This window comes from Gopherus evgoodei, chromosome 3, assembly GCF_007399415.2.
Source record: "Gopherus evgoodei ecotype Sinaloan lineage chromosome 3, rGopEvg1_v1.p, whole genome shotgun sequence".
NCBI lineage: Eukaryota > Metazoa > Chordata > Testudines > Testudinidae > Gopherus > Gopherus evgoodei.
This window is the reverse complement of record NC_044324.1, coordinates 146,228,854-146,250,722: the sequence shown is the minus strand read 5'-3', so window position 1 is coordinate 146,250,722 and position 21,869 is coordinate 146,228,854. Positions and strand designations below refer to the sequence as shown.

Sequence of the window (21,869 nt, the reverse complement as noted above, 5' to 3'; positions counted from 1 at the left end):
TTTAAACTCAGTACCAAAGTGGACACAAGAACAAATGGATATAAACTGACCATCAGGAAGTTTAGACTTGAAATTAGATGAATTTTTCTAACCATCAGAGGACTGAAGTTCTGGAACAGCCTTCCAAGGGGAGCAGTGGAGGCAAAAGACATATTTGGCTTCGAGACTAAGCTTGATAAGTTTATGGAAGGAATGGGATGATGGGATAGCCTAATTTTGGCAATTAATTGATCTTTGATTATTAGCAGCAAATATGCCCAATGGCCTGTGATGGGATGTTAGATGAGGTGGGATCTGAGTTACTACAGAGAATTCTTTCCTGGGCATCTGGCTGGTGAGTCTTGCCCACATGCTCAGGGTTTAGCTGATCGCCATATTTGGGGTCTGGAAGGAATTTTCCTCCAGGGCAGATTGGCAGAGGCCATCAGGGTTTTTTGCCTTCTTCTGTAGCATGGGGCACAGGTCACTTGCTGGTGGATTCTCTGCACCTTGAAGTCTTTAAACCATGATTTGAGGATTTCAATAGCTCAAACATAGGTTAGGGGTTGATACAGGAGTGGGTGGGTGAGGTTCTATGGCCTGCGTTGTGGAGGAGGTTAGACTAGATGATCATAATGGTCCCTTCTGACTGTAAAGTCTGTGACTCTGACTCTAAATGTATGTAAACATCAGAGAATCTGATGGAACATCCAGTAGCTGCGTATAAAAGTAAAGCAGCAGAATAACCTGGCTACAAATTCTTAATGATACAAAATTCTATTTTATTTTGTACAATACCTTTCCCTTCCTCCTTTTTAAATGATCATCCTCCTCCTTAGGCTGTTTTTCTGCCCTACTCAAAAGCTACAGAGAATAATTAAGTCCTTGTGACTGCCTGCAAGGCTCTTAGACTGTCAAGAAAGTGAGAAAATAAGATACTAGCTTTCTAAACTCTTTCAAGCTTTAAGAAACAAACAAATTACAAAGTTTTGAGTTCAGTGCAAGCCCCACTAGCCTGAGTCTATTGACCAGGGTTAGGAGGTTCGCTCCCAGTGGCTCCAAAATGTTGTGTAGACATGGGCACTCAAAAATGAAGGTACCTGGCATTGCTAGCATTGCATTGCATAGTTTGCTAAATTCAGAATTAATTAGGCCTTTATGTAAGAGAGGCATCACAGGCTGCCACATCCCATGAAACCCCGTGGCAGGCTAGGGGAAGCACATGGATCAGGGATGTAGGTAGGATACGGCACCTCTCATTTCATTGCACTCCCCTGATTTTAAGCCAACACCTCTGTACTGGGACCTGAACAGTATCCTGTTTACTTTTAAATGATGTAAACATCTAAGGTCAAAGGCTGGGATTTTCAAAAGAACATAAGGGAGTGAGGCATTGAACAGGAACTGAGTGAACCACCATTTAAAAACCCCACCATTCAGTCTTAGCTGTCATTTTGGTTTAATTAAAACTTGACTGATCATCATATGTTAAAACTGGTGCTATGTGAAGGGAACGCGCAGCTATTCTCACTTTTATTGATAGAGCAGGAAAAACATTTCTTTTATTATGAGGGGATGCCGGCCCCACAGAAGTCAATGGAGCTTTGACATTGACTTCAGAGGAGCCAGGATTTTGCCCATGTGTTTAAACTGTAAATGGAGTCACCTATCTGTCTCCACTGCACCCAAATATGATTCAAACTATTCAGTACAGTTCTTTCAGCAAAGGTAAAAAATAAAACAAATCCCATACAACTGTTTTTAATAGAAGGGAGTTGCCTTTCTAAATCTTAAAAATAAATGTCAATAAAGTGCAATAACCAGAAGGTAAGTTTTTTATATTGTTGGTTTTGTGACTGCTTTTTCTTCTGACTGAATTATTTTTCCCTAACCATTTTATTGTTGAAAAGATCATATTCTTGGAGCAGAACAAACTTGGTGCTTTTTTTTATTTAAAAAAATCCAAAAGATTTTATTATATTCTTGTTTTTTATCAATTCTGAGAATACAGGATCAGTTTTCCTTGTTAGCAGTAAACATCATACTTGCCTGATCTGATACATTGTACCAGTCATAATCAAAAGAATTGACTTTCTTGGTTTGCGAAAATGATAAGATGAATAAATTGTAACAGGCTCTTGAGGTATATAGTAGTATAACGGTCACACCTATAGTTGTCACCTGACACACAGATGAACCCTAGAAGAGAGAGTTAAACATATTTTAGTACTTATGTCTGATAATGGCAAGAATACTGTTTGCATGGGCTTGGTGAGCTCTGCTTTACTGTGTATAATCTGGAATATAATTTAATTTTTTAAAATCTTTTAAAATCTTTTTCCAGGTGAGAGTGGCGGTTCCAGCTCTTAGCATGGTCAGCTACTGTTCAGTGACTGTAATATTGCAGGAAGTGCTAGTCTGAAAGTACCTAAAATAAGATCAAAAGAGTTGTACATGGGGAATAAAACTTATTGGATAGATCAGCCACTCCATCCTCATGCAAAAATACAACCTCCAACACCACACCAGAATGGGAACTTCCTATATCAGATCTTTCACTGATACTATGATGCAACACTGTGCATTTTACAGCTACATGCTACCCATATATTAGCCCCCTGAGTAAGTACAGAACAGCTGGTAACAGTTATTGGTAAACACATTGCACACAGGAATTCACATGCTACACTGCAGATTTGCCCAGTTTAAATTTGGTATCAAAAGGAGAGTCTCATTGAGCAAGACTAGAGGAGTAGGATGAGTGTACGGAACAGTAAGTGAATTTGAGGTCAGGAATGTAGATTGGAATGGGGCCCTGGAGTGTTTTGGAAGATAGAGCTCTCTTCAGCTGGACTTGGAAATGGATAGAGTTTGTAGGAGAATGGTGTGATCCACATGCAGGATTGAGAGTACCCTGGTTGCAGCAGAAATTCAGAGGGGAGAGATTGAGAGAGAGACCATAACAGTAGGCATCACAAGTGCTGAGACAAGATCTGATTAAGGATGTATAAATCTCTGGGCACAGACAAGACTAGGCTAAGGATCAATGTTAGTTCTGTCCTGGAGACAGGCACATATACAGACAAGAGAATAGATGGAGTGGAAGAGGCTCAAGGAGGACACTGTGGGGCTGGCCTGCTGGCAGTCTTTTATACAATCAAATGGGAGAGAACAAAGTTTGGGTTCTAAGCTCTGGGTCAGCAGAGGTAATGCTTTCAGGCCCTGGGGGGAAGGGAAAACCCTTGTTTCCATCTCACATGGATCCCTCTCCCTCCCTTAATGGAGGCATGTAGTACCATAAATGGGCTCCAGAGCCTGACAGAGCTGGGAGTTTCCCACCTTATCATGGGCCCTTTTAGAATAGTGTGAGGATTAGGAAGGCCCACCCATGCAGAAGCATAACTCCAAGATTTCTAGCCAGGGTTACAAAGTCTAAAGGCAAGCAGTAGTGGGATCAAAGGCCTAGGACAATGAGGCTGTATCATGTCATGTCATTTCACCAGGTTATAATGGTCTCCAAACCTTCACATAGAAATATTTTTTCCTCTACATTTCTATGGAGGCCTTTTCAGCTGTACAGTTGTGGCAAAATGGAAGGAGCATGGCTTCATAAGACCACAAATAACTGTGAACAGCTGTACAAGGATGCACTGTTTTCTTTGTACACAGGAATGCAACATGGTATAGTGGCTAGAGCAGGGGCCTGCAACTCAGGTGACCTGGGTGCTAGTCCCAACTCCACCACTTACAAACTGCCAGGCCTCAGGCAAATCATTTAACCTCTCAATGCTTCAGTTTGTTCATCTGTAAGAAGAGGCTCTTTGCATGGAAAGTACAGAGAATGGTTACCCTGTGGGAGCGTTTTCCTTTGAGATGCCACATTCCGTTGCTTTGTTGCGCTGACGTTACACTTTTATAAATGTCATGTCAATGCAGTATTGACTTTTTTCTGCCTTCTGTGAGACTCGTAGAATTTGTGTTCCTAACTTGACGGTCTGAGGGTGCTCGCTGCTTCGGAGTTCCCCTTGGTACTCTGAGCAGTAGAGTCTTCTCAAGCAGTGACCTGCCCTTGCTGATTTGGGGGAGGAGGATGGGGGTTATATCGCAGCACTCACTAGACTCACTGTCCTGTCTGCACCTTCCTCTTTGCTGCAAGCAGACCATGAGCAGCTGGGATGGAGGAAAAGATGGGAGGAATGAGTGGAGAAAGGAAGGCTTTAGCTGTTTTTTTCATCATAGTGTTGTAAAAACTGAGCTCGTTCAATATGCTGTATAAGAAGTTGGCCAACAGCAGAGTTAAAAATTGTCCTTGAGAGAGAATATAGTTATGCCAACATTGATCATCCCCCTTCACAAGCAGTATTTTTTTCCTACCAACACAAGAAGCCTGGCCCAGCCCCTATATTTGGAAATTATATCACCATTTACGAAAAACTAGCTAGCACATCCTTCGCAGCAAAACTACTCAAGATACTGATTCATCTGATACACTGTGTCCCTGGTACTACTCAGCCTGCTTGAAGTCCTGGATGTGAGTGCACAGTTTGTAGATAAGCATGACTGACCATCTGATAAGAAGGCTGCTGCAAATACTGCCAGAACTGCTCAGCAACAGGAGCATAATATGGTGGCAGGCCTGGCTTGCAGTGACATTTGTGCTGAGTTCAGAGACTCGGAATTGAAACCAGAAATACAGTACGTAGCAGTGAAAGCTGTGGTGAGACTGTAGCAAATGACAGGAAATGCTGTAAAGAGGAAACAGTTGCTACGCACTTCTCTATTCACACTCTGTGTTGGAGAATCAGCTATGCTGTTATGGAAACAGAGGAGGAAGCTGACAGAAGCTGCTGACTCAGACATCACCGCTCAGTTCTCCACACTTCAGCCACCACAAAACAGAAGAAAGCAGCTGGCATTTTTCAGTGCTGTTTTTACCAGAATACAAAGGGAAGGCAAGTGCAGTATAATATTTAAATATGGTGTAGCTTTAATCGCTTCTAGCTCAACAAATAAAATAGCATGATAAAAATGTTTTGTCCACGAAGGGCCAAATCCTCAGAGCAGTATCCAACCTAAGTAGCTGAGTGCTGGGAAGATACACAGGGCGAGTAAGCGAAGGAGAATCCTTCCTCACAAGCCACAAAGGTGGCTTAACCCTATTTGCTGCAATAGGTTTTACATGCCCTCTTCAGAGGGCTGAGGATACCTGAAGTGGCAAGACTTTAGTCATGCACTCTGTGCTTGTGCCATGCAAGGAATCTCCAAAGAATGGAGCTCTACCTACGTGAGTGCTGTGTATCCCACATCTGGCCCTCCCGCTCCTGCCCCAACTTTGCACAGTAGAACTAAAAGAGTTCCACTTCCTGAGGCTCTGTGACCATGCAGAATTCACCACTGTGCACTTTAGCAAGGAGTGATATTTGAACAGAGGGAGCTAGCAGATGTGAGGGTCAAATGGAAGGGTGCCAAATACAACAAGGTAGGCATTTCTGCCATTTAGGGTTCCCAGGTGTCTGGTTTTCTACTGGTAAACCCAGTCGAAAAGGGACCCTGGCATCTCTGGTCAGCACCACTGCCAGGCCACTAAAAGTCTGGTTGGTGCGGGGCTGGCAGGCTCCCTCCATGGCTCCGCAAGGCTCCCCAGAAAATCATAGGGTTGGAAGGAACCTCAGGAGATCATCTAGTCCAACCCTCTGTTCAAAGCAGGACCAATCCCCAGCTAAATCATCCCAGCCAGGGCTATGTCAAGCCTGACCTTAAAACCTCTAAGGAAGAAGATTCCACCACCTCCCTAGGTAACCCATTCCACTGCTTCACCACCCTCCTAGTGAAAAAGTTTTTCCTAATATCCAACCTAAACCTCCCCCACTGCAACTTGAGACCATTACTCCTTGTTCTGTCATCTGCTACCACTGAGAACAGTCTAGATCCATCCTCTTTGGAACCCCCTTTCAGGTAGTTGAAAGCTGCTATCAAATCCCGCCTCATTCTTCTCTCCTGCAGACTAAACAATTCCAGTTCCCTCAGCCTCTCCTCATAAGTCATGTGCTCCAGCCCCCTAATCATTTTTGGCGCCCTCCACTGGACTCCCTCTAATTTTTCCACATCCTTCTTGTAGTTTGGGGCCCAAAAGTGGGGACAGTACTCCAGATGAGGCCTCACCAATGCCGAATAGAAGGAAATGATCACGTCCCTCGATCTGCTGGCAGTGCTCCTATTTATACAGCCCAAAATGCCATTAGCCTTCTTGGCAACAAGGGCCCACTGTTGACTCATATCCAGCTTCTCGACCACTGTAACACCTAGGTCCTTTTCTGCAGAACTGCTGCCTAGCCACTCAGTCCCTAGTCTGTAGCAGGGGCGGCTCCAGGCCCCAGAATGCCAAGTGCGTGCTTGGGGCGGCATGCTGCAGGGGGCGCTCTGCCAGTCGCCAGGAGGGCAGCAGGCGGCTCCGGTGGACCTCCCGCAGGTGTGCCTGTGGAGGGTCTGCTGGTCCCGCGGCTCCGGTGGCATGCCTGCGAGAGGTTCACCGGAGCCGCCTTCCGCCCTCTCGGCAACCACCATGCCACCATGCTTGGGGCGGCGAAATGTCTAGGGCTGCCCTTGGTCTGTAGCAATGCATGAGATTCTTCCTTCCTAAGTGCAGGACTCTGCACTTGTCCTTGTTGAACCTCATCAGATTTCTTTTGGCCCAATCCTCTAATTTGTCTAGGTCTCTCTGTATGCTATCCCTACCCTCCAGCGTATCTACCACTCCTCCCAATTTAGTGTCATCTGCAAATTTTCTGAGGGTGCAATATTGAACAAAACCGGCCCCAGGACTGACCCTTGAGGCACTCTGCTTGCTACTGGCTGCCAATTAGACCTGGAGCCATTGATCACTACCCATTGAGCCCAACGGTCTAGCCAGCTTTCTATCCAACATATAGTCCATTCATCCAGCGATTACCTCTTTAACTTGCTGGCAAGAATACTGTGGGAGACATGTCCCTCGGCTCCTCGACATAGAGGTGGCCATGGGGGCTTTGCGTGCTGCCCCCAACCCAAGTTCTGGCTCCGCAGTCCCCATTGTCCAGAACCATGAAAATGGGAGCTGCAGGGGTGGCGGGTGTGGGCAGCATGCAGAGCCCCTAACCACCCCTGTGCCTAGGAGCTGGATATTCCAGCTGATTCCCGGGAGCCACCTGATTTAAGTGACTCCTGCAGCCTACACCAAACCCCCTCCCACATGCAAATTTTCTTGTGAAACTCCGTGCCTCAACCCCCCCACAAACACACCCCCCAACCCCTTGCCCCAGCCCATAGCCCCTCCCACACCCTGAACCCCTCATTTTTGGTCCCATGCCACAGCCCACACCCCCAGCCCAGAGCTTTTATCCCCTTCCACACCTCAACCCCCTGCCCCAGCCCAGAGCCCCTCCCACACTCCAAACCCCTTGGCCCCACCCCCCATCCCAGAGCCCCCTCTTTCACCCCAAACCCCTCATCCCTGGCCCCATCCCAGAGCCCGCACCCCCAGCTGGAGCCCTCACCCCCTCCCAACCCTCTGCCTCAGATGGGTGAAAGTGAGTAAGTTTAAGGGTGGGGGAGAGTGAGCAACAGAGGGAGGGGCGATGGAGTGAGTGGAGGTGGGGCCTCAGAGAAGGGAGGGGCAGGGCACAGCCTCGGGGAAGTGGTGGGGCAGGGGGCAAGGCAAGGGTGTTTGCTTTTGTGTGATTAGAAAGTTAGTAACCCTACTACCATTCCAATTTTATATAACCCCATGGGATGGATTTTTACTAAGAATTTCAGAACAACAACATTAGCAGTTCAAGCTAAAAATCACTTGGCTACAATCTCCAGCTTTCAGAGCTGTAAACTAAACACATGTAATGAAATCCTACAATAATTACACAAGCAAAACTCTCATTTCAGTTCAATAGGAGTCAATAAGTTAGCAGTTATTCATACTTCTAGATTTAGCTGTTGGTGTGCATGTTGTATGTTTCCATTGCCTCAGCACTAATTTCAGAATTGTTGTTCTTTGCTCAGGTAAAACAGATTGGATTTCCAGTGGGAGGAGGAAATGAATGAAGGAATCTATCCCAACCTCTACTTGGTAAACACCTCTCTATTATAAAAGCTCATGCTTCGATGATTTGCATGAAGTGGATAAACTTCCTTCATAATAAAACAAATCCACTGATCATGCCAGTTTGGTCAGCAAATGAAAAATCTGAAAAGCACAAAGCTGTAGTTTGAAATCTACCGATCAGTCATGGGCTTTCAGTTGCTGTATGCTATGTCCAGATTGACTAAGTAGGCAAAGTAATTAGATGGCCAACCAGCAGGGAAGAATTTTATAAGATTTTCTTCATAGTAATTGAAATTTACAGTATTGGCAGGTTCATCATGATGAGAAGGATAATATATTTTCATTAAACTCTAGTCACTTACTTCCAGACTTAAACTCCTAGCGCAAGTCAGAAAATCAAGGGATCTTTTGAGAAAATAAAGCCCTCCTTTACTATTTATGAACCTTACAGAATAACCTCTATTGACTTTGTGCCAAATATGTATAGGCTTCAATAGCATCACACTATGAGTCTGCCCATTTGTCTACTTAACATATCCCAAACTTGTCAAAGTAACAGACTGTATCCTTAAAGACTACCTGCTGCAGGATCTTAAGTGAATCTCCTTTTCTACTGGACAATTTTATAAAGCTGAAGTATTTGTAAATACAGCCTTAGTCATTGACAGAAGGACATGCACCATTCATGAAAGACAGTTCATATTTTGTGTTACTGCTTATTTTCATGGACATGCCACTCCCTTAAAGATTTAAAGTAAATTGACAGATTGAGGGAGCCCAAAGCTGCTCTTCAACTATCTACTTGTAACAGCACTGAAATGCAACTGTGTTTGAAGTGGAGGACAGCAGCTAACTGAAACACAGCTGAAATATGTGATAAATTCTGGCCAATGACAACTTATGCAAACTCCTACTCTTATTTAAAGTGCTATGGCATCATTAGTAACCATGCAGAGCAGAAAGCATCTTGGTAAACTACATGGTATTCAACTGATCTGTTTTAGAAGGATGAAAGGCTAAGTTGAAATTCCTGGAATTAATATCTATTGTTGCAGAGTCTAAAGATTTCAGAGTGGTAGCCATGTTAATCTGTTTCAGCAAAAACAATGAGGAGCTCTTGTGGCATCTTAGAGTCTAAATAATGTTTTAAACCTGAGTCTCGTCCCATTAAATTGTCTCCTTTGACTGAAAATATACTTCAGTAAGATTTAAATAATCTCTAAAATGTACTTTACCTTGGATTCCAAGTAAATGTTGGCTAAAGACATCTTGGAAATCTTATACAGACAGATGGAGAGTGAGATGGCACATAGAACAAACAATGTGTCATTAATTGCCACCCGGACAGAGACAATGACTTTCCTCTCTGAATTCTCTGTTCTCACCAACACAGCACACGTTAAATTCACCAAGAGGAAGAGGAGACTGATGAAGAGAGAAGCCAGATAAAGAGGCAACCTGGAGAGAAAAAGAGGCTTTTAGAACTACTGTTTAGCAAGTGTCAGCAATGTGCTTGAAGCAGCACATAGACCAGGGGTAGGCAACCTATGGCACATGTGCCGAAGGTGGCACGTGAGCTGATTTTCAGTGGCACTCACACTGCCTGGGTCCTGGCCACTGGTCTGGGAGGCTCTACCATTTAATTGAATTTTAAATGAAGCTTCTTACACATTTTAAAAACCTTATTTACTTTACACACAACAATAGTTTAGTTATATATTACAGACTTATAGAAAGAGACCTTCTAAAACTGTTAAAATGTATTACTGGCACACAGAACCTTAAATCAGAGTGAATAAATGAAGACTCGGCACACCACTTCTGAAAAGTTGCCGACCCCTGACATAAAGCAAGGGAAGATACTGTCCCTGCGTCACGGCTGTCCCAGCTAACACACAGAGCAGCTACACTAGAATGCTCTACATGGCCTGGAGGATGATTACAGTTGATTTCACAACTATTTTTAAAATCCAGAAAAAGTGATATTCAAGCCATATACTTACTTGTAAAGGATAAAGCATGAAAGATGGGGTAGTCTTAACACATACGGGAGAAAAGCATGTATAAGACAAATGTAATATACCCAGATCTTAAAATCTATTTTAAACAGACGTGCTTACTTTGCTAGGCTCTGCACATCATACCTCGCAGGTACCCCTCTGACCATTCAACCAGACTCGGCATGCGTGAGGAAGCCATTGTTGGCTGAATGGTCAAGCTGTGTGGAACGCCATGGCTTTAGGCCTGGGTGTTGTACACACTCAGTACCATGAGTGGACGCATTGACTACCCATTTTTTAAAGTAATATTTTATGTCAAATAGAGGAAGCCCTTTTTAAACTCTAATGTACAGTTAGTGGGGCCCTGTGTTCAGCATCATTTTTGGGGGCCCCTCCTTGGGACCCGACCAAGAAAAAGAACATTCTCTCTTATCCCCCTTCTCACACCCATTTTTTATTCTTTTTTTCTTCCTCCTCCTCCTATAAATAATAGGAAGTAAATGAAAATAAAATGAGGTACCTTGATTGTTTTTGTAGTCTAACTTATTTTTCCACAGACCACTTGAAAATCACTGAGGGTCTCGGTGGACCACTTAATGATCTTTCCAAATATTGTTTGTACCGTTAGCTAACTATTGTAAAGCGCTTTGGATAAGAGCACTTTATTAAAAAAATATGTAAAAAACCCCACTGGGGTGCGGGGTCTGGGGGTGCAGGGTCTGGGAGGAATGCTCCCAGTTAGGGTGCAGGAGCAGGCTGGGGGTGCAGGGTCTGGCCAGGAGTTAGAGGCAGAAGGGGGCTCAGGGCTAGGGCAGGAAGTTGGAGTGTGGAGTGCTTACCTGGGGCAGCTCCCGTTTGGTATGAGGGGTGCAGGCAGGGATATAGGAGTCAGGGTGGGCAGAGAGATGGGGGAGGACAGGGAGTGTGGGGAGTTGCAAGAGTTGGGGGGGGCTGGGTGTGTGTGAGAGGAGTGCAGGAGTCAGGTCTGGGTATGTGGGGAGGTGCAGGAGTCAGGGAGGGCAGGTGGCAGGGGTGTGTGAAGCAGGGTGCAGGAGCAGGCTGGGGGTTGGGGTGCAGGGTCTGGCCAGGAATTTGGATGTAGGAGGGGTCTCAGGATTGGGGCAGGAGGCTGGGGTGTGGAGCGCTTACTTGGGCAGCTCCCATTTGATGCGAGGGGTGCAGGTGGGGATGTGAGGGGGGTGCAGGAGCCAGGGCAGGGGGCTGGGAGGGTGGGCTGGGGTCATGGGGGTGCTGCCAGCCCCCTGCCCTGAGCGGCTCATGGCAGGGCCAGGTATGTGTAGGGAGAGTGCGGGGGCCCTGCCCCGCTCTGCCCTGCCCCAATTCCACCCCCTTCCCCAAGGCCCCAGCCCCACCTTCTCCCCCAAATGTGCTGCAGCCCCACTACTCCTCCTCCTTCCCAGAGCAACCTGGCAAACAGCTGTTCGGCAGTGGGGAAAGCGTGGGGTGGGAGAGGGGTGGGAAGGTGACATGCGTGGGGGAGGAGGCTGTGCAGGGGTGAGCTTGGCTGCCGGTGGGGGCAGAGCCTGCAGCAGGAGCCCCAGCAGCCAGCAGAACCAAGCTTCTTCCCCCCCAGCTGCCTGACCCTGGGGCCCCCTGTCATTGGGGGGCTCCCATGCAATGGCACTCTGTGTTTCATTGTAAATCCACCTCTGCCATAGGGTCTGCTTGGAGATTTGGCTTGGGGTTGGGATATATGCCCAGGTTATCTTTTGAGTAATCTAAATTCAGTCTGTAAAGAAGAGTTTTACCCGCCTACACAGCAGTGGAAAATATTGCCACAAAAGGTTAATAGTGTGTAAGCGATGAATCATGAATAGGACTGCAGGTTTGTCCTAGTGTTAGAAATGTCACAGATACCACGATATTTTTGTTTGTGTGTGAGACTTTTCTTTGCGTCTGTATCTGATTTTAATGAAGCTATATTTCCCAAATGGTGGGTTGTGACCCAGCAGTGCATCACAGGTAAGTTTTAAGAAGGGTCACCAGCACGGAGCAGAGGGAAGGACTGGGAATTGGGCAGGGCTGAAAAGCTAGCCTGCCCCGCAATAACTGCACAGTGGTAACACCTGTCCCACGGGACTGGGACTGGCTCCCCCGCTCTTGGCATTGTGTCCTGGCATGAGGTTGCTGTGCCATTTTTTCAAAATTAACACATCTGCCTCACCCACCTCCCACCTCCACCCTGTCATGAGGTAGGGGCAGCTAGGCCAAACCTGATCAGTGCTGTGACTCTATGCACCAGGCCTCAACACTTGGAGCAGGGAGCAAGAGCCAAGCCCAGCCCCATGGGACAGGAGCTGCCATTGCAGAGTGAATGTGGGGCAGGAGTCACTCTCCAACACCCTCCAAACCAGGCCAGGATTAGAAGTGTGGTGCCAGGGTGCTGCTGTGTCTGCTCAGTGCCCCATGGCAGGGCGAGGAGGAGGGGAGGGCGGGATTTACGTATCCTGCATTTAAAGAAGTGGAGTTGAATGTTCATAGCTGAGACTTTGCATACCACTTCTCCTAAACATGTGACATTTCCTGAATTTACCATGGTCGCTCTGCAATTTATTTTTTTTTTAGTAGAAAAGGCCATGACAAATCTGCAGCCTTGATCATGATACAAAATTAAAGCACTGTTAGCTCATTTCAGAATGAGTCAGTGTTCCCTTTTGCCAGAGCTGCTAATTGGAAAAGAAAGGGTGCTCCCCTGAAAGCCTTTTTACACGGAAGAGGGAGAACTGAAAGAGCCTAAAGCTGCTACGTATGTTGATGAATCAATCTGATTTTTTTCCAGCTACATTCTTTAGTTAGCATGGATGGCCTGAGGTGGAAATTACCCCTCAGAAGGAAGATAGTGCTCACTGTGAACCTTTAAGGGTAGAGTAGTTTCATTAATGCTATTTATAGATCAAATTCCAGCCTGCAGAAGTTTTTAGGGTGAGCATTCTGAAACATCTCCCTCATACCCCACAAAATAATGTCAAGGGCACATTAGTCCTGCAACTTTTGTCTTTCACAGAAATGAGTTGGTCTGAAGAATTTTGCTCCCTGTTCTAGTGATTGTAACTCTATGAATAAAATGTAAGCCAGGTCACAAAAGGCTTTAAGCGATGGGCATGCCTGTTCCTTCTCCTCCCCTACCACTTCTCAGTGCATGTCCCCCAACACGAAGTACTCTGCTCTTCTATCTCAGATTAGAAAAACGATTTCCCTCAGAGGCGGTGCTCTTAAATTCTGCCCCTGAGCGGCCATTCACAATAGATTGTACAGATGTTCCAAATGTGATCAGGCCTGTTCTCTGAGTTCCTTTGGCTCAGCTCCCTTGCAGTGGGGGCTAGAAACTCCCAAGCCTGTGTGCTGTGCTAGGCTTCTTGTGCTTCAGTGATGCTTCTATGCCCTGCTAAACATTTTGACCTTGGTTCCCCACTAGAGGGACTGAGGTGTGCTCTGGGCTGTACCAGTCTTCTTGCATTTGGCTCCTGGATTGGGGGCAGCCAATAGTACTTCCCTGCCACACATACAATTCTGATGTCAAGATGAGTTGTAACTCACAGTTGGTACAGCTCTTTATAATACGATTGTCTCTCCCCTTTCTTACATAATTTGTGCAGTGAAATTGACAGTTTTCATAGTTTCATGATTTCACAGAGTTTAAGACCAGAAGGGACTAGTAGATCATTTAGATTGAGCTCCTGTTCACCACAGGTCTTTTAAATTTCACCCAGTTGCCTCGGTACTGAGCCCAGTAACATTGGTCAAACGAAAGCATTTCAGTCCTCATCAGACTGAACAGTTCCGACAATTAAAGAGTTCTGACTGGGCCTCTGAATTAGCAACTATTGAAAAGACTGGGGCAAGTCACCCATTTCACAGGTACTGTATAAGGTTCTGAAAATGTGAACAGACATACTGCATCACTTATCCTCAAAAACATGAACCAAGTATATCTCAGCAACCATAGCAGCTAGAGACTTAATTTTGGTTAATGAAAGCTTAGAGGCCAGTGAACAAGAGGGCAGTGTGGAAGTGGTACTGCCACATCATACTGCCGCACACTGGTCCAGTCCAAGCCCTGAGTCCCATGGCACAACATCTATTCAAATGGCAAGATAAAACAGAAATTTCATGGGCAACATGACTGTTTATCTCCCTTGGGAATTTCCAGATGCAGAATCTCAGCATTGTAACAGCTCAGCCGCTTCCCTTGGACGCCCTTGTGGCCAGAGATGATGGTACAGTGTCTTACCTCAGTTTCCCCCTCTTGATTCCTCAGTAATGCACAAAGAGGCTTTCACAAGTCCAGTAATATCTCTTGTTGGGGCTTTTATAACACATGAAGTTCCAAAATAAACAAAAAAGGGTCCTTGAACCGAGCTGTAATCCCTGAGGAACTGCCTCTTCCCTGAACCTCAGGAAAAGACACAAGGCCTGGTCTGGCTTCTTTTCTTCTCCCCAAAAGGAAAACCAAACTTCTAGCTGCTTCTTTCTACCCAGCCCCAACTTCAGAGACCACTGCAGGAAACATCATCTTTCCTTGCAGCTTCACTCTATAATCTCTTACTTTGGCTACCCACAGCCTCTGTTTTTCTACATCCTCAGAGGCCTGGTTTAGTCATGTGCATTCTCTCCACCTGGAGAGGCAAATCAACTGCATCACAGCTGAGAACTATCTCCCTTTAGAAGGGCCAGCCACAGTGACAAGTACATTATTTATATGTAAATACATTACATATATGTATAGGGTGCCGCTGGTTACCTTATAGTACCTTTCAGTCTTTAACTATCACCCCATTGTCCATAATCCTGATCTTGAGGTTGGCACATAACGGGTTATGCAACATTTGAGGGTTTGCTCAGAGAAGGTCCATGCAGATGCTTTCTGTTGTTTCAGTTTCCATTTGTGCACATCCTTTGAGTTTTGCTTTGAGCATTTGGGTTCATTTGTACCAAAAAACTCAAAGCAAAGTTTGACTGAGATCACCAATTTTGCCTGGTTTAATCACGTGAAACAATCAAATTTCATATGTGGTTTCCATGAGAAATCATAAATTTCCTGAGGCCTGCTGGTAACAACCTGAGCTCACAGAAAGGTGAGCTTGGCTTAAGCATTCTTTTGTAACAAACCCCCAAACCAGGAGAAACATTAGGTAGTTTTATTACAAACATAACAATGAGCCCCTTTGCCAAAGTGTCTGATACTATTAGAGAGCAGAGGGAAGTTTTCTTTACATGTATTCTCTGTGAAGGTGGGTTTTATTAATCTTTTTCCTATCTTGAAATTCTTGATCTATATAAATACAGGGCCTGAGAACATATCCTCTCACAGCTACCTTGTTTATACAGTTGTGACATCATCACATCCTGGTTACTTTATCTTTATAGCGGAAATTTTTTTAAACAGATTAAAAATAAAATGAGGAATTCAATATTCAGAAATAAAGACAAACCAAATCCAGTTAGTACAGATTCCAATATTACTACAACTTTGTCTACTCACAAATGTTGTACCTCTTTCACTATTCCATTATAAATAAATCGGCACAACCTCCCTAGCCTGGATGCAGTTACAACGGATACAAAAGTACTAATATCAGTACAAGCAGCAAAGAGTCCTGTGGCACCTTATAGACTAACAGACGTATTGGAGCCTGAGCTTTCGTGGGTGAATACCCACTTCATCGGATGCATGTATTCACCCACGAAAGCTCATGCTCCAACACGTCTGTTAGTCTATAAGGTGCCACAGGACTCTTTGCTGCTTTTACAGATCCAGACTAACACGGCCACCCCTCTGATACTTAATATCAGTACAGCTATTCTGTACCAGAAGGGGAATAACCTATATCAGTATGGGGCACACTAGGGATTACACCAATCTAGTGATACCTGTGTAAGAAAAAATTCACATTTCTAAATCACCATAGTTATTTATACACATACAAAAACTGTGTGGAGACCATGCCTAAATGTTTTGAATGTAATAGGAAAAAACGTAGTGCATGTATGAAGCTGTGTGTTGGGACAGTGTGTGCATGACTCAGGGTTTGTCAACACTACAGATGGTTTGCTCGTATCACTAAACTGGTAGAGCTATGCCAGCAGAGCTCCGTAGTGTAGGTGCAGCATATGCTGACAGAAGGACCCTTTCTGCTAAAGCCACCTCCCCGAACAACATTAGTTGCATCTACACTGGAGTCTTAGGACTGGCATGGCTATGTCAGCTAGAGGTTGAGGTTTTCTTCCCCACACTCCTAGTTGACATCACTATACTGGCAAAACTGTGTAGTGTAGACTAAGCCTCAGACATATAGTACAGCTACTACGTACTTCAGAATGGAAAGTCTCTAATAACTATCCACTTGACACTGATGCATTTCTTAAATTACGTAGAAAAAGGCATTACTGTAAATATCTGTATTTGTGGAGGAAGTTCAAAGCTTCTGCCCCTCACCTTCAAAGCCCTCTGCAACATTATCCTTGTTCATCTCTCTACCTTCATCTTTTCATCACCAGGCTTTATGTGGCCTCTCTCTTTGCTACACTTTTATTCACTCTCTGTTCTCATCTTTGCACCTTCTGTGCCAGCTGGTCTCAGCCAAGTATCCTCCCTTTCTTCATTCAATTGTCTTCTCAAAAACCACCTGTTTCACACACTGTTCAACCAATATCCATGTATAGCTGGATCCTCACCAAACCTTCCAATTACTGTTTTAGTATTCCACCAAACAGCTCTTAAACTCCTGTTCCAGATTATTACCTATTGAGTTGTATCAATACCAAACCTGAATGTAAGCTTTCCAGGGCAGGAAAAATGTTATTTCTTTAATGGTTGGTATAGCACCATGTACTACTGAATGGTAGGGATGCGGACAAACCAAATAACTAGTCAGTAAATACTGTCTTGTTTTAATACAAAGTATAAATACAGTCATCCCTTCTGGCTTTATAATCTATGAGATTAGCTTTCCAAGTAATTCCATTTTCTCACCCTGAGTTGCCATTTTAGCTTGTAAACTCTTCAGGACAGAGGCTGCCTCTCTCACTCTGCTTGCACAGCAGTCAGAACAATGGGCCGCAATCCTGATTGAGGCCTCTGGCTACTGCCTCAGTAGAAATTAAATTAATTTATCTATCTATCTCTCTCAGCTTCTTGGACATCCACCAGCACCTTATAATGAACCTCCGGATAATTCGGGACAATCCCTCCTGCCCCAGCAGGACACCAGCCATATTTCTCAACATAAACACTCAGCCTTTACAACCTTACCTCTCTAAATTGCTGGAAACCCATCCAAGGCCCCCCCTTACTAAGTCACCAGACTGAATCCATCCTCCTTGGCTCCTTGTCCTCTCAACTTTCTTTCTCCTCTTACCAAAACATGAAACTGACTCAAACACGCCCCCCACCACACACACCTGTTGTCAGAACCTATGCTCTGACCAAGACACACATAATTGAACGCTCTCTTTCCTCATTTGGCACAACCTTCCCCTAACTATCCCTGAGCATTCAGCTGAACCCAAATATAAAAAGCTTCTACATGTACCTGTCAGTGAGTAGCCACACTGATCCATTCTGAATGCTTTCTACTCACATCTGATTAACAGCATTGAGTAGAATTGTATAAAAATGCGGATAGATAGATCTGATGATTATAGTCTTGTTTAATGTCTCTGTAAATTAAAAGCTAACTGTTGTAATGATTTTTTTGTTTCTGATATTTACATGGCAAGGACTTGTAGACTTGTTAAAACTTCCTAAATAAATAAATAAATACTTTCAAAAATTCAAGTGTTAAATGTTGGAAAGGTTAAGCCCATTCCTAAATTACCAGCAGAATGGGCATCAAAACTATCATTTTAAAATATTTACCACAGGAAATGTTTGCATAGTTCTTACCGGTATTTAAGTAGTTCTGGAGAGTACTTTGACTTAGCTTTGAAAATCACCTGCAATAACAGGGGGAAAAAATTGCATCATTCGCAAAGTAAGTACAAATGAACAAATACAGTATGCTCCTGAGGGAAAAAACATCTTACATGTCACAGGTTATTAGGATTCATCAAATGTTTTTTGCACCTTCAGGTTATCTGCACTAGAAACTTTTGCCATTTAAACTATACCAAATGGCAAAACCACCCTAATGCAGATACATGGGTATAACTTAGTCCGGTTCAGGAATCAGAACTAACTAGATCAGCAGAAGGCACCTTTATACTGGTATGACTATATCCACACTAGGACATATACTGGTATAAGTATATTGGTAAATAATTATACCCCTTAACTAACATAATTATACTGGTGCAACTTTCTAGTGTAGACCAGCCGTTGTTGACACCTTGGGTCTGATTCTCATTTACATTAAGATCCCTTTACTTGGCAGTGTAGCATGGCCTTAAATTGGGTATGAATGTTTGCATCCACTTTAGGGACTCTGTAAATGTGAATCAGGCCAAGTGTATTCTACTGAAGTTTATTCAGTTCTCTCTAGTTACATCTTAACTGCCCCAAAGGGTGTGTTTTTACAGAGAGATAGCTACAGAGCATTAGTTATCTTGCTGTAAAAATCTGTTGTAATGGAATATATGAGCCCAAAGAGTCAAAGGTGTTAACATGACCCTGAGACTATCCAACATTAAACAGTTTTAAACATTATTCAGGATCTGGTATACAGAGACCTCAGCCTGCTTATTACCATGACAAACACACCATTACAATCTTTAAAACCTTTTATTAAAGATACAGAACAGAAGGAAAAACAGTTAAAGCATTTAAAATGTTAAGTATTAAGTAAGGCCTTGTCTACACTATGCAGTTTTGTTGACAAAAGTCAGCTTTCTTTGACAAAACAGTGGAGGTATACACACTGAAATGTTCCTCTTGCCGATGTAACGCCCGTGCTATGCCAACATAATAAAACCACCTCAACAAGTGGTGTAGAGCTTTTTGCAACATAGTAAGAGCAATGCAGCATCAGTGTAGACACTCCACTTGGTTTTGTCGCCCTAATTGGCCTCCAGGAGGTATCCCACAATGCCCATCCTGAGCACTCTGGTCAGCACTTTGACCTGAAGGTACTGAGCTATGCGCCTCTCCCCAATTTAAAGGCTTAGACATTTTTAAAATTCCTCTTCCTGTTTGCTTGGCATGCGCAGCTCATGTAGCATCTGCCCAGCTGATCAGGCTGGCTTTCTGCAGCAGATGCTTTCTTGCATGGAGCACACCAGAACTGTTGGATCTGCTGAGTCTATAGGGAGAGGAGGCTGTGTAGTCACAGCTTCACTCCAGCCGCAGGAATGTTGATACCTCTGGGCTGATTGCTGGTGGCATGCAGAAGGGGCACAAAAGGGACATGCAGCTGTGTTGTGTTAAAATCAAGGAACTGTGGCAGGCATATCAGCAGGCAAGGGAGGCCAACCATTGCTTTGGTGTAGCACCGAAGACATGCTGCTTCTCTAAGTAGCTGCACACCATCCTCGGTAGCGACCCCACCTCCACTCCCAAGAGCTCTGTGGATACCTCAGCAGGGATTGGAGGCAGCAGCCAGCAGACTCAACCTTGGTGATGAAGTGGTGGAAGAGGAAGTAGCGCTCAAAGATGATATGGAGCAAATGGCAGGGTTGTCTGGTAGCGCGGTGAGTCAGGACCTCTTTTCCACTCTGGAGGGTCTAGCCAGTCCCAGCACTCCAGCTCTGGCATGCAGGAAAGGGGAGCTCTGGTAAATGCTCATTTTGCTTTGATACTTCATGGTCAGAGGAGATTGAGCTCTCACGTACTTTGTTATATAGTACAGAAGGGATAAGGGACAGAAATTAACAACTGAGCCTATCCCTCTATGCTCTGGGTTCATGGCACAAAAGTTTGGTAATGTACACAGGGCTGTCCCTGGAATCCTCCATAGTGATCTCTAGGAAACTTTCCTGTAGGTATTCTTCAATCTTCTGCTGAAGGGTCCTTGGAAGAGCTGCCTTATTTCTCCCCCCACTATAGGAAACGTTGCTGCTCCTCCCAAAAAGTATTTCTGCAAGGACTAGAGCGGCACACAGGCAAGCTGCATATGGAGCCAATCTGAACCCACATGCATGTAAGAGATGCACACTTGTATCCTGGGTTACCCTTAGGAGTGAGATATCGGGTTTGATTGCCCTAGCCTGTGGAAAAGGGTACCAATATTCAAAATAGTCTCCCTATCTGCTTGTAGTAACCCCCTTCATGAGCCATTCTTTGTCCCTTCTTGCCCATTCCCCCATATCACCCCCCACCTTGAACTCACCATATTTGGGACTCGGGCCAACTTGTGTTCTAGCCTAGGAACAGTGAGAAAGAAGTGTGTATAACTTCTGCGATTCACAGCTCTGAACACACTCACAATACTGTGTCTATTCACTGTTTCTTTGGCTTCTGCAGATGTGTCCTTGAGGACCCCCTCCTCCACACCAGCATAGCGCCTCTGTCAGATGAGGTTGTAAACAAAGAGGATATGTTTCATGAAGTGCTGTAGTCAATAGATACAGCACATAGTGAAACAAAAGCAAAGGGAGACTGTCATAAACAGATGGTTAAGATTTAATGTCTCTTTTACCTGTAAAGGGTTAAGAAGCTCAGTAAACCTGGCTGACATCTGACCAGAGGACCAATAGGGGGACAAGATACTTTCAGATCTTGGTGGAGGGAAGTCTTTGTTTGTTTGTTTGTTTGTTATTTGTTCGTTGTTCGCTCTCGGGACTGAGAGGGATGGGACATCATTCCAGGCTCTCCCAAACTTTCTGAATCAGCATCAAAATTGTAAGTAATAGCCAGGCAAGGCGGATTAGTCTTATGTTTGTTTTCTCAACTTGTAAAGGTTTCTTTTTGCTGGAAGGATTTTTTACCTCTGTTTGCTGTAACTTTGAATCTAAGGCTGGGGCGGGGGGGGGGGGGGGGGAGTCCCTCTAGTCTATATGAGTCTGAGTACCCTGTAAAGCATTCTCCATCCTGATTTTACAGAGATAATTTTTACCTTTTCTTTTTAAGAACCTGATTGATTTTTCCTTGTTTTAAGATCCAAGGGATTGGGTCTGAACTCACCAGGGATTGGTGGGGGGAAGGTTAATTCTTCTTTGTTTTACAATCCAAGGTGTTTGGATCTGTGTGAAGCCTCTTAAGGCAACCCAAGGAGGGGAAAGTCTAGGGGGAAAAGGAGGGGGATGGTTAATTTCTCCTTGTTTTAAGATCCAAGGGGTTTGGGTCTGGGTTCCGCAGGGAATGTTTTGGGGGAACAGAAAGTGTGCCAGACACTAAATTCTGGCTAGTGGCAGCATACCAGACCTAAGCTAGTAATTAAGCTTAGAAGTGTTCATGCAGGTCCCCACTTCTTGTACTCTAAAGTTCAAAGTGGGGAAAAAACCTTGAAAGAGACAATTAATGAAAAACTCACCTTGAATAGCCTGGAAAGGACTTAGGAACAGGAGAGGATGATAAAGCTCCTGGAGGGCTAGACAGAGATAATGAAGTCCCTCATTTACTCTGCAATCTGAGCACATCCAGGCACAACTCCCCCTGCAGCCACTACAAAACTCTGCTCCATGCCCTCCCCAAATTCCCACACTGCATTCCTTGCGTGTAACCCATGCACTCCATACATAGGGATTGGTTTCTCAATGAAAGCTGAAGTTACACACAGCTGTGAGAGCCCTAACCGCAAGACTGTTCCTCATTGTCATGCCCCGTTTGACCAAAATTGGGTTTTTTCCTGTTATTAAAATGAAATCTTTGAAATAAAATGAGCCTTTATTTTTGAAATACACCTATTGATCAGTGCTAACAC

At 44.6% G+C, this 21,869-nt stretch overlaps 1 protein-coding gene across 2 annotated transcripts in view; it reads right to left on the bottom strand.

The window, feature by feature from the left end:
* The window catches only part of GPR137B (G protein-coupled receptor 137B), a 39,955-nt gene that overhangs the window by 6,990 nt on the left and 11,096 nt on the right, over positions 1-21,869 (bottom strand). The window contains exons 2-4 of one of the 2 annotated variants that reach the window (XM_030556946.1): positions 17,960-18,009; positions 9,289-9,511; positions 2,029-2,178 (exon numbers count right to left, since the gene is read on the bottom strand). In XM_030556946.1, coding sequence (XP_030412806.1) covers positions 2,029-2,178; positions 9,289-9,511; positions 17,960-18,009 — 423 coding nt within the window. The remainder of the gene's footprint in view (positions 1-2,028; positions 2,179-9,288; positions 9,512-17,959; positions 18,010-21,869) is intronic. The other variant, XM_030556947.1, reaches the window with a different exon arrangement.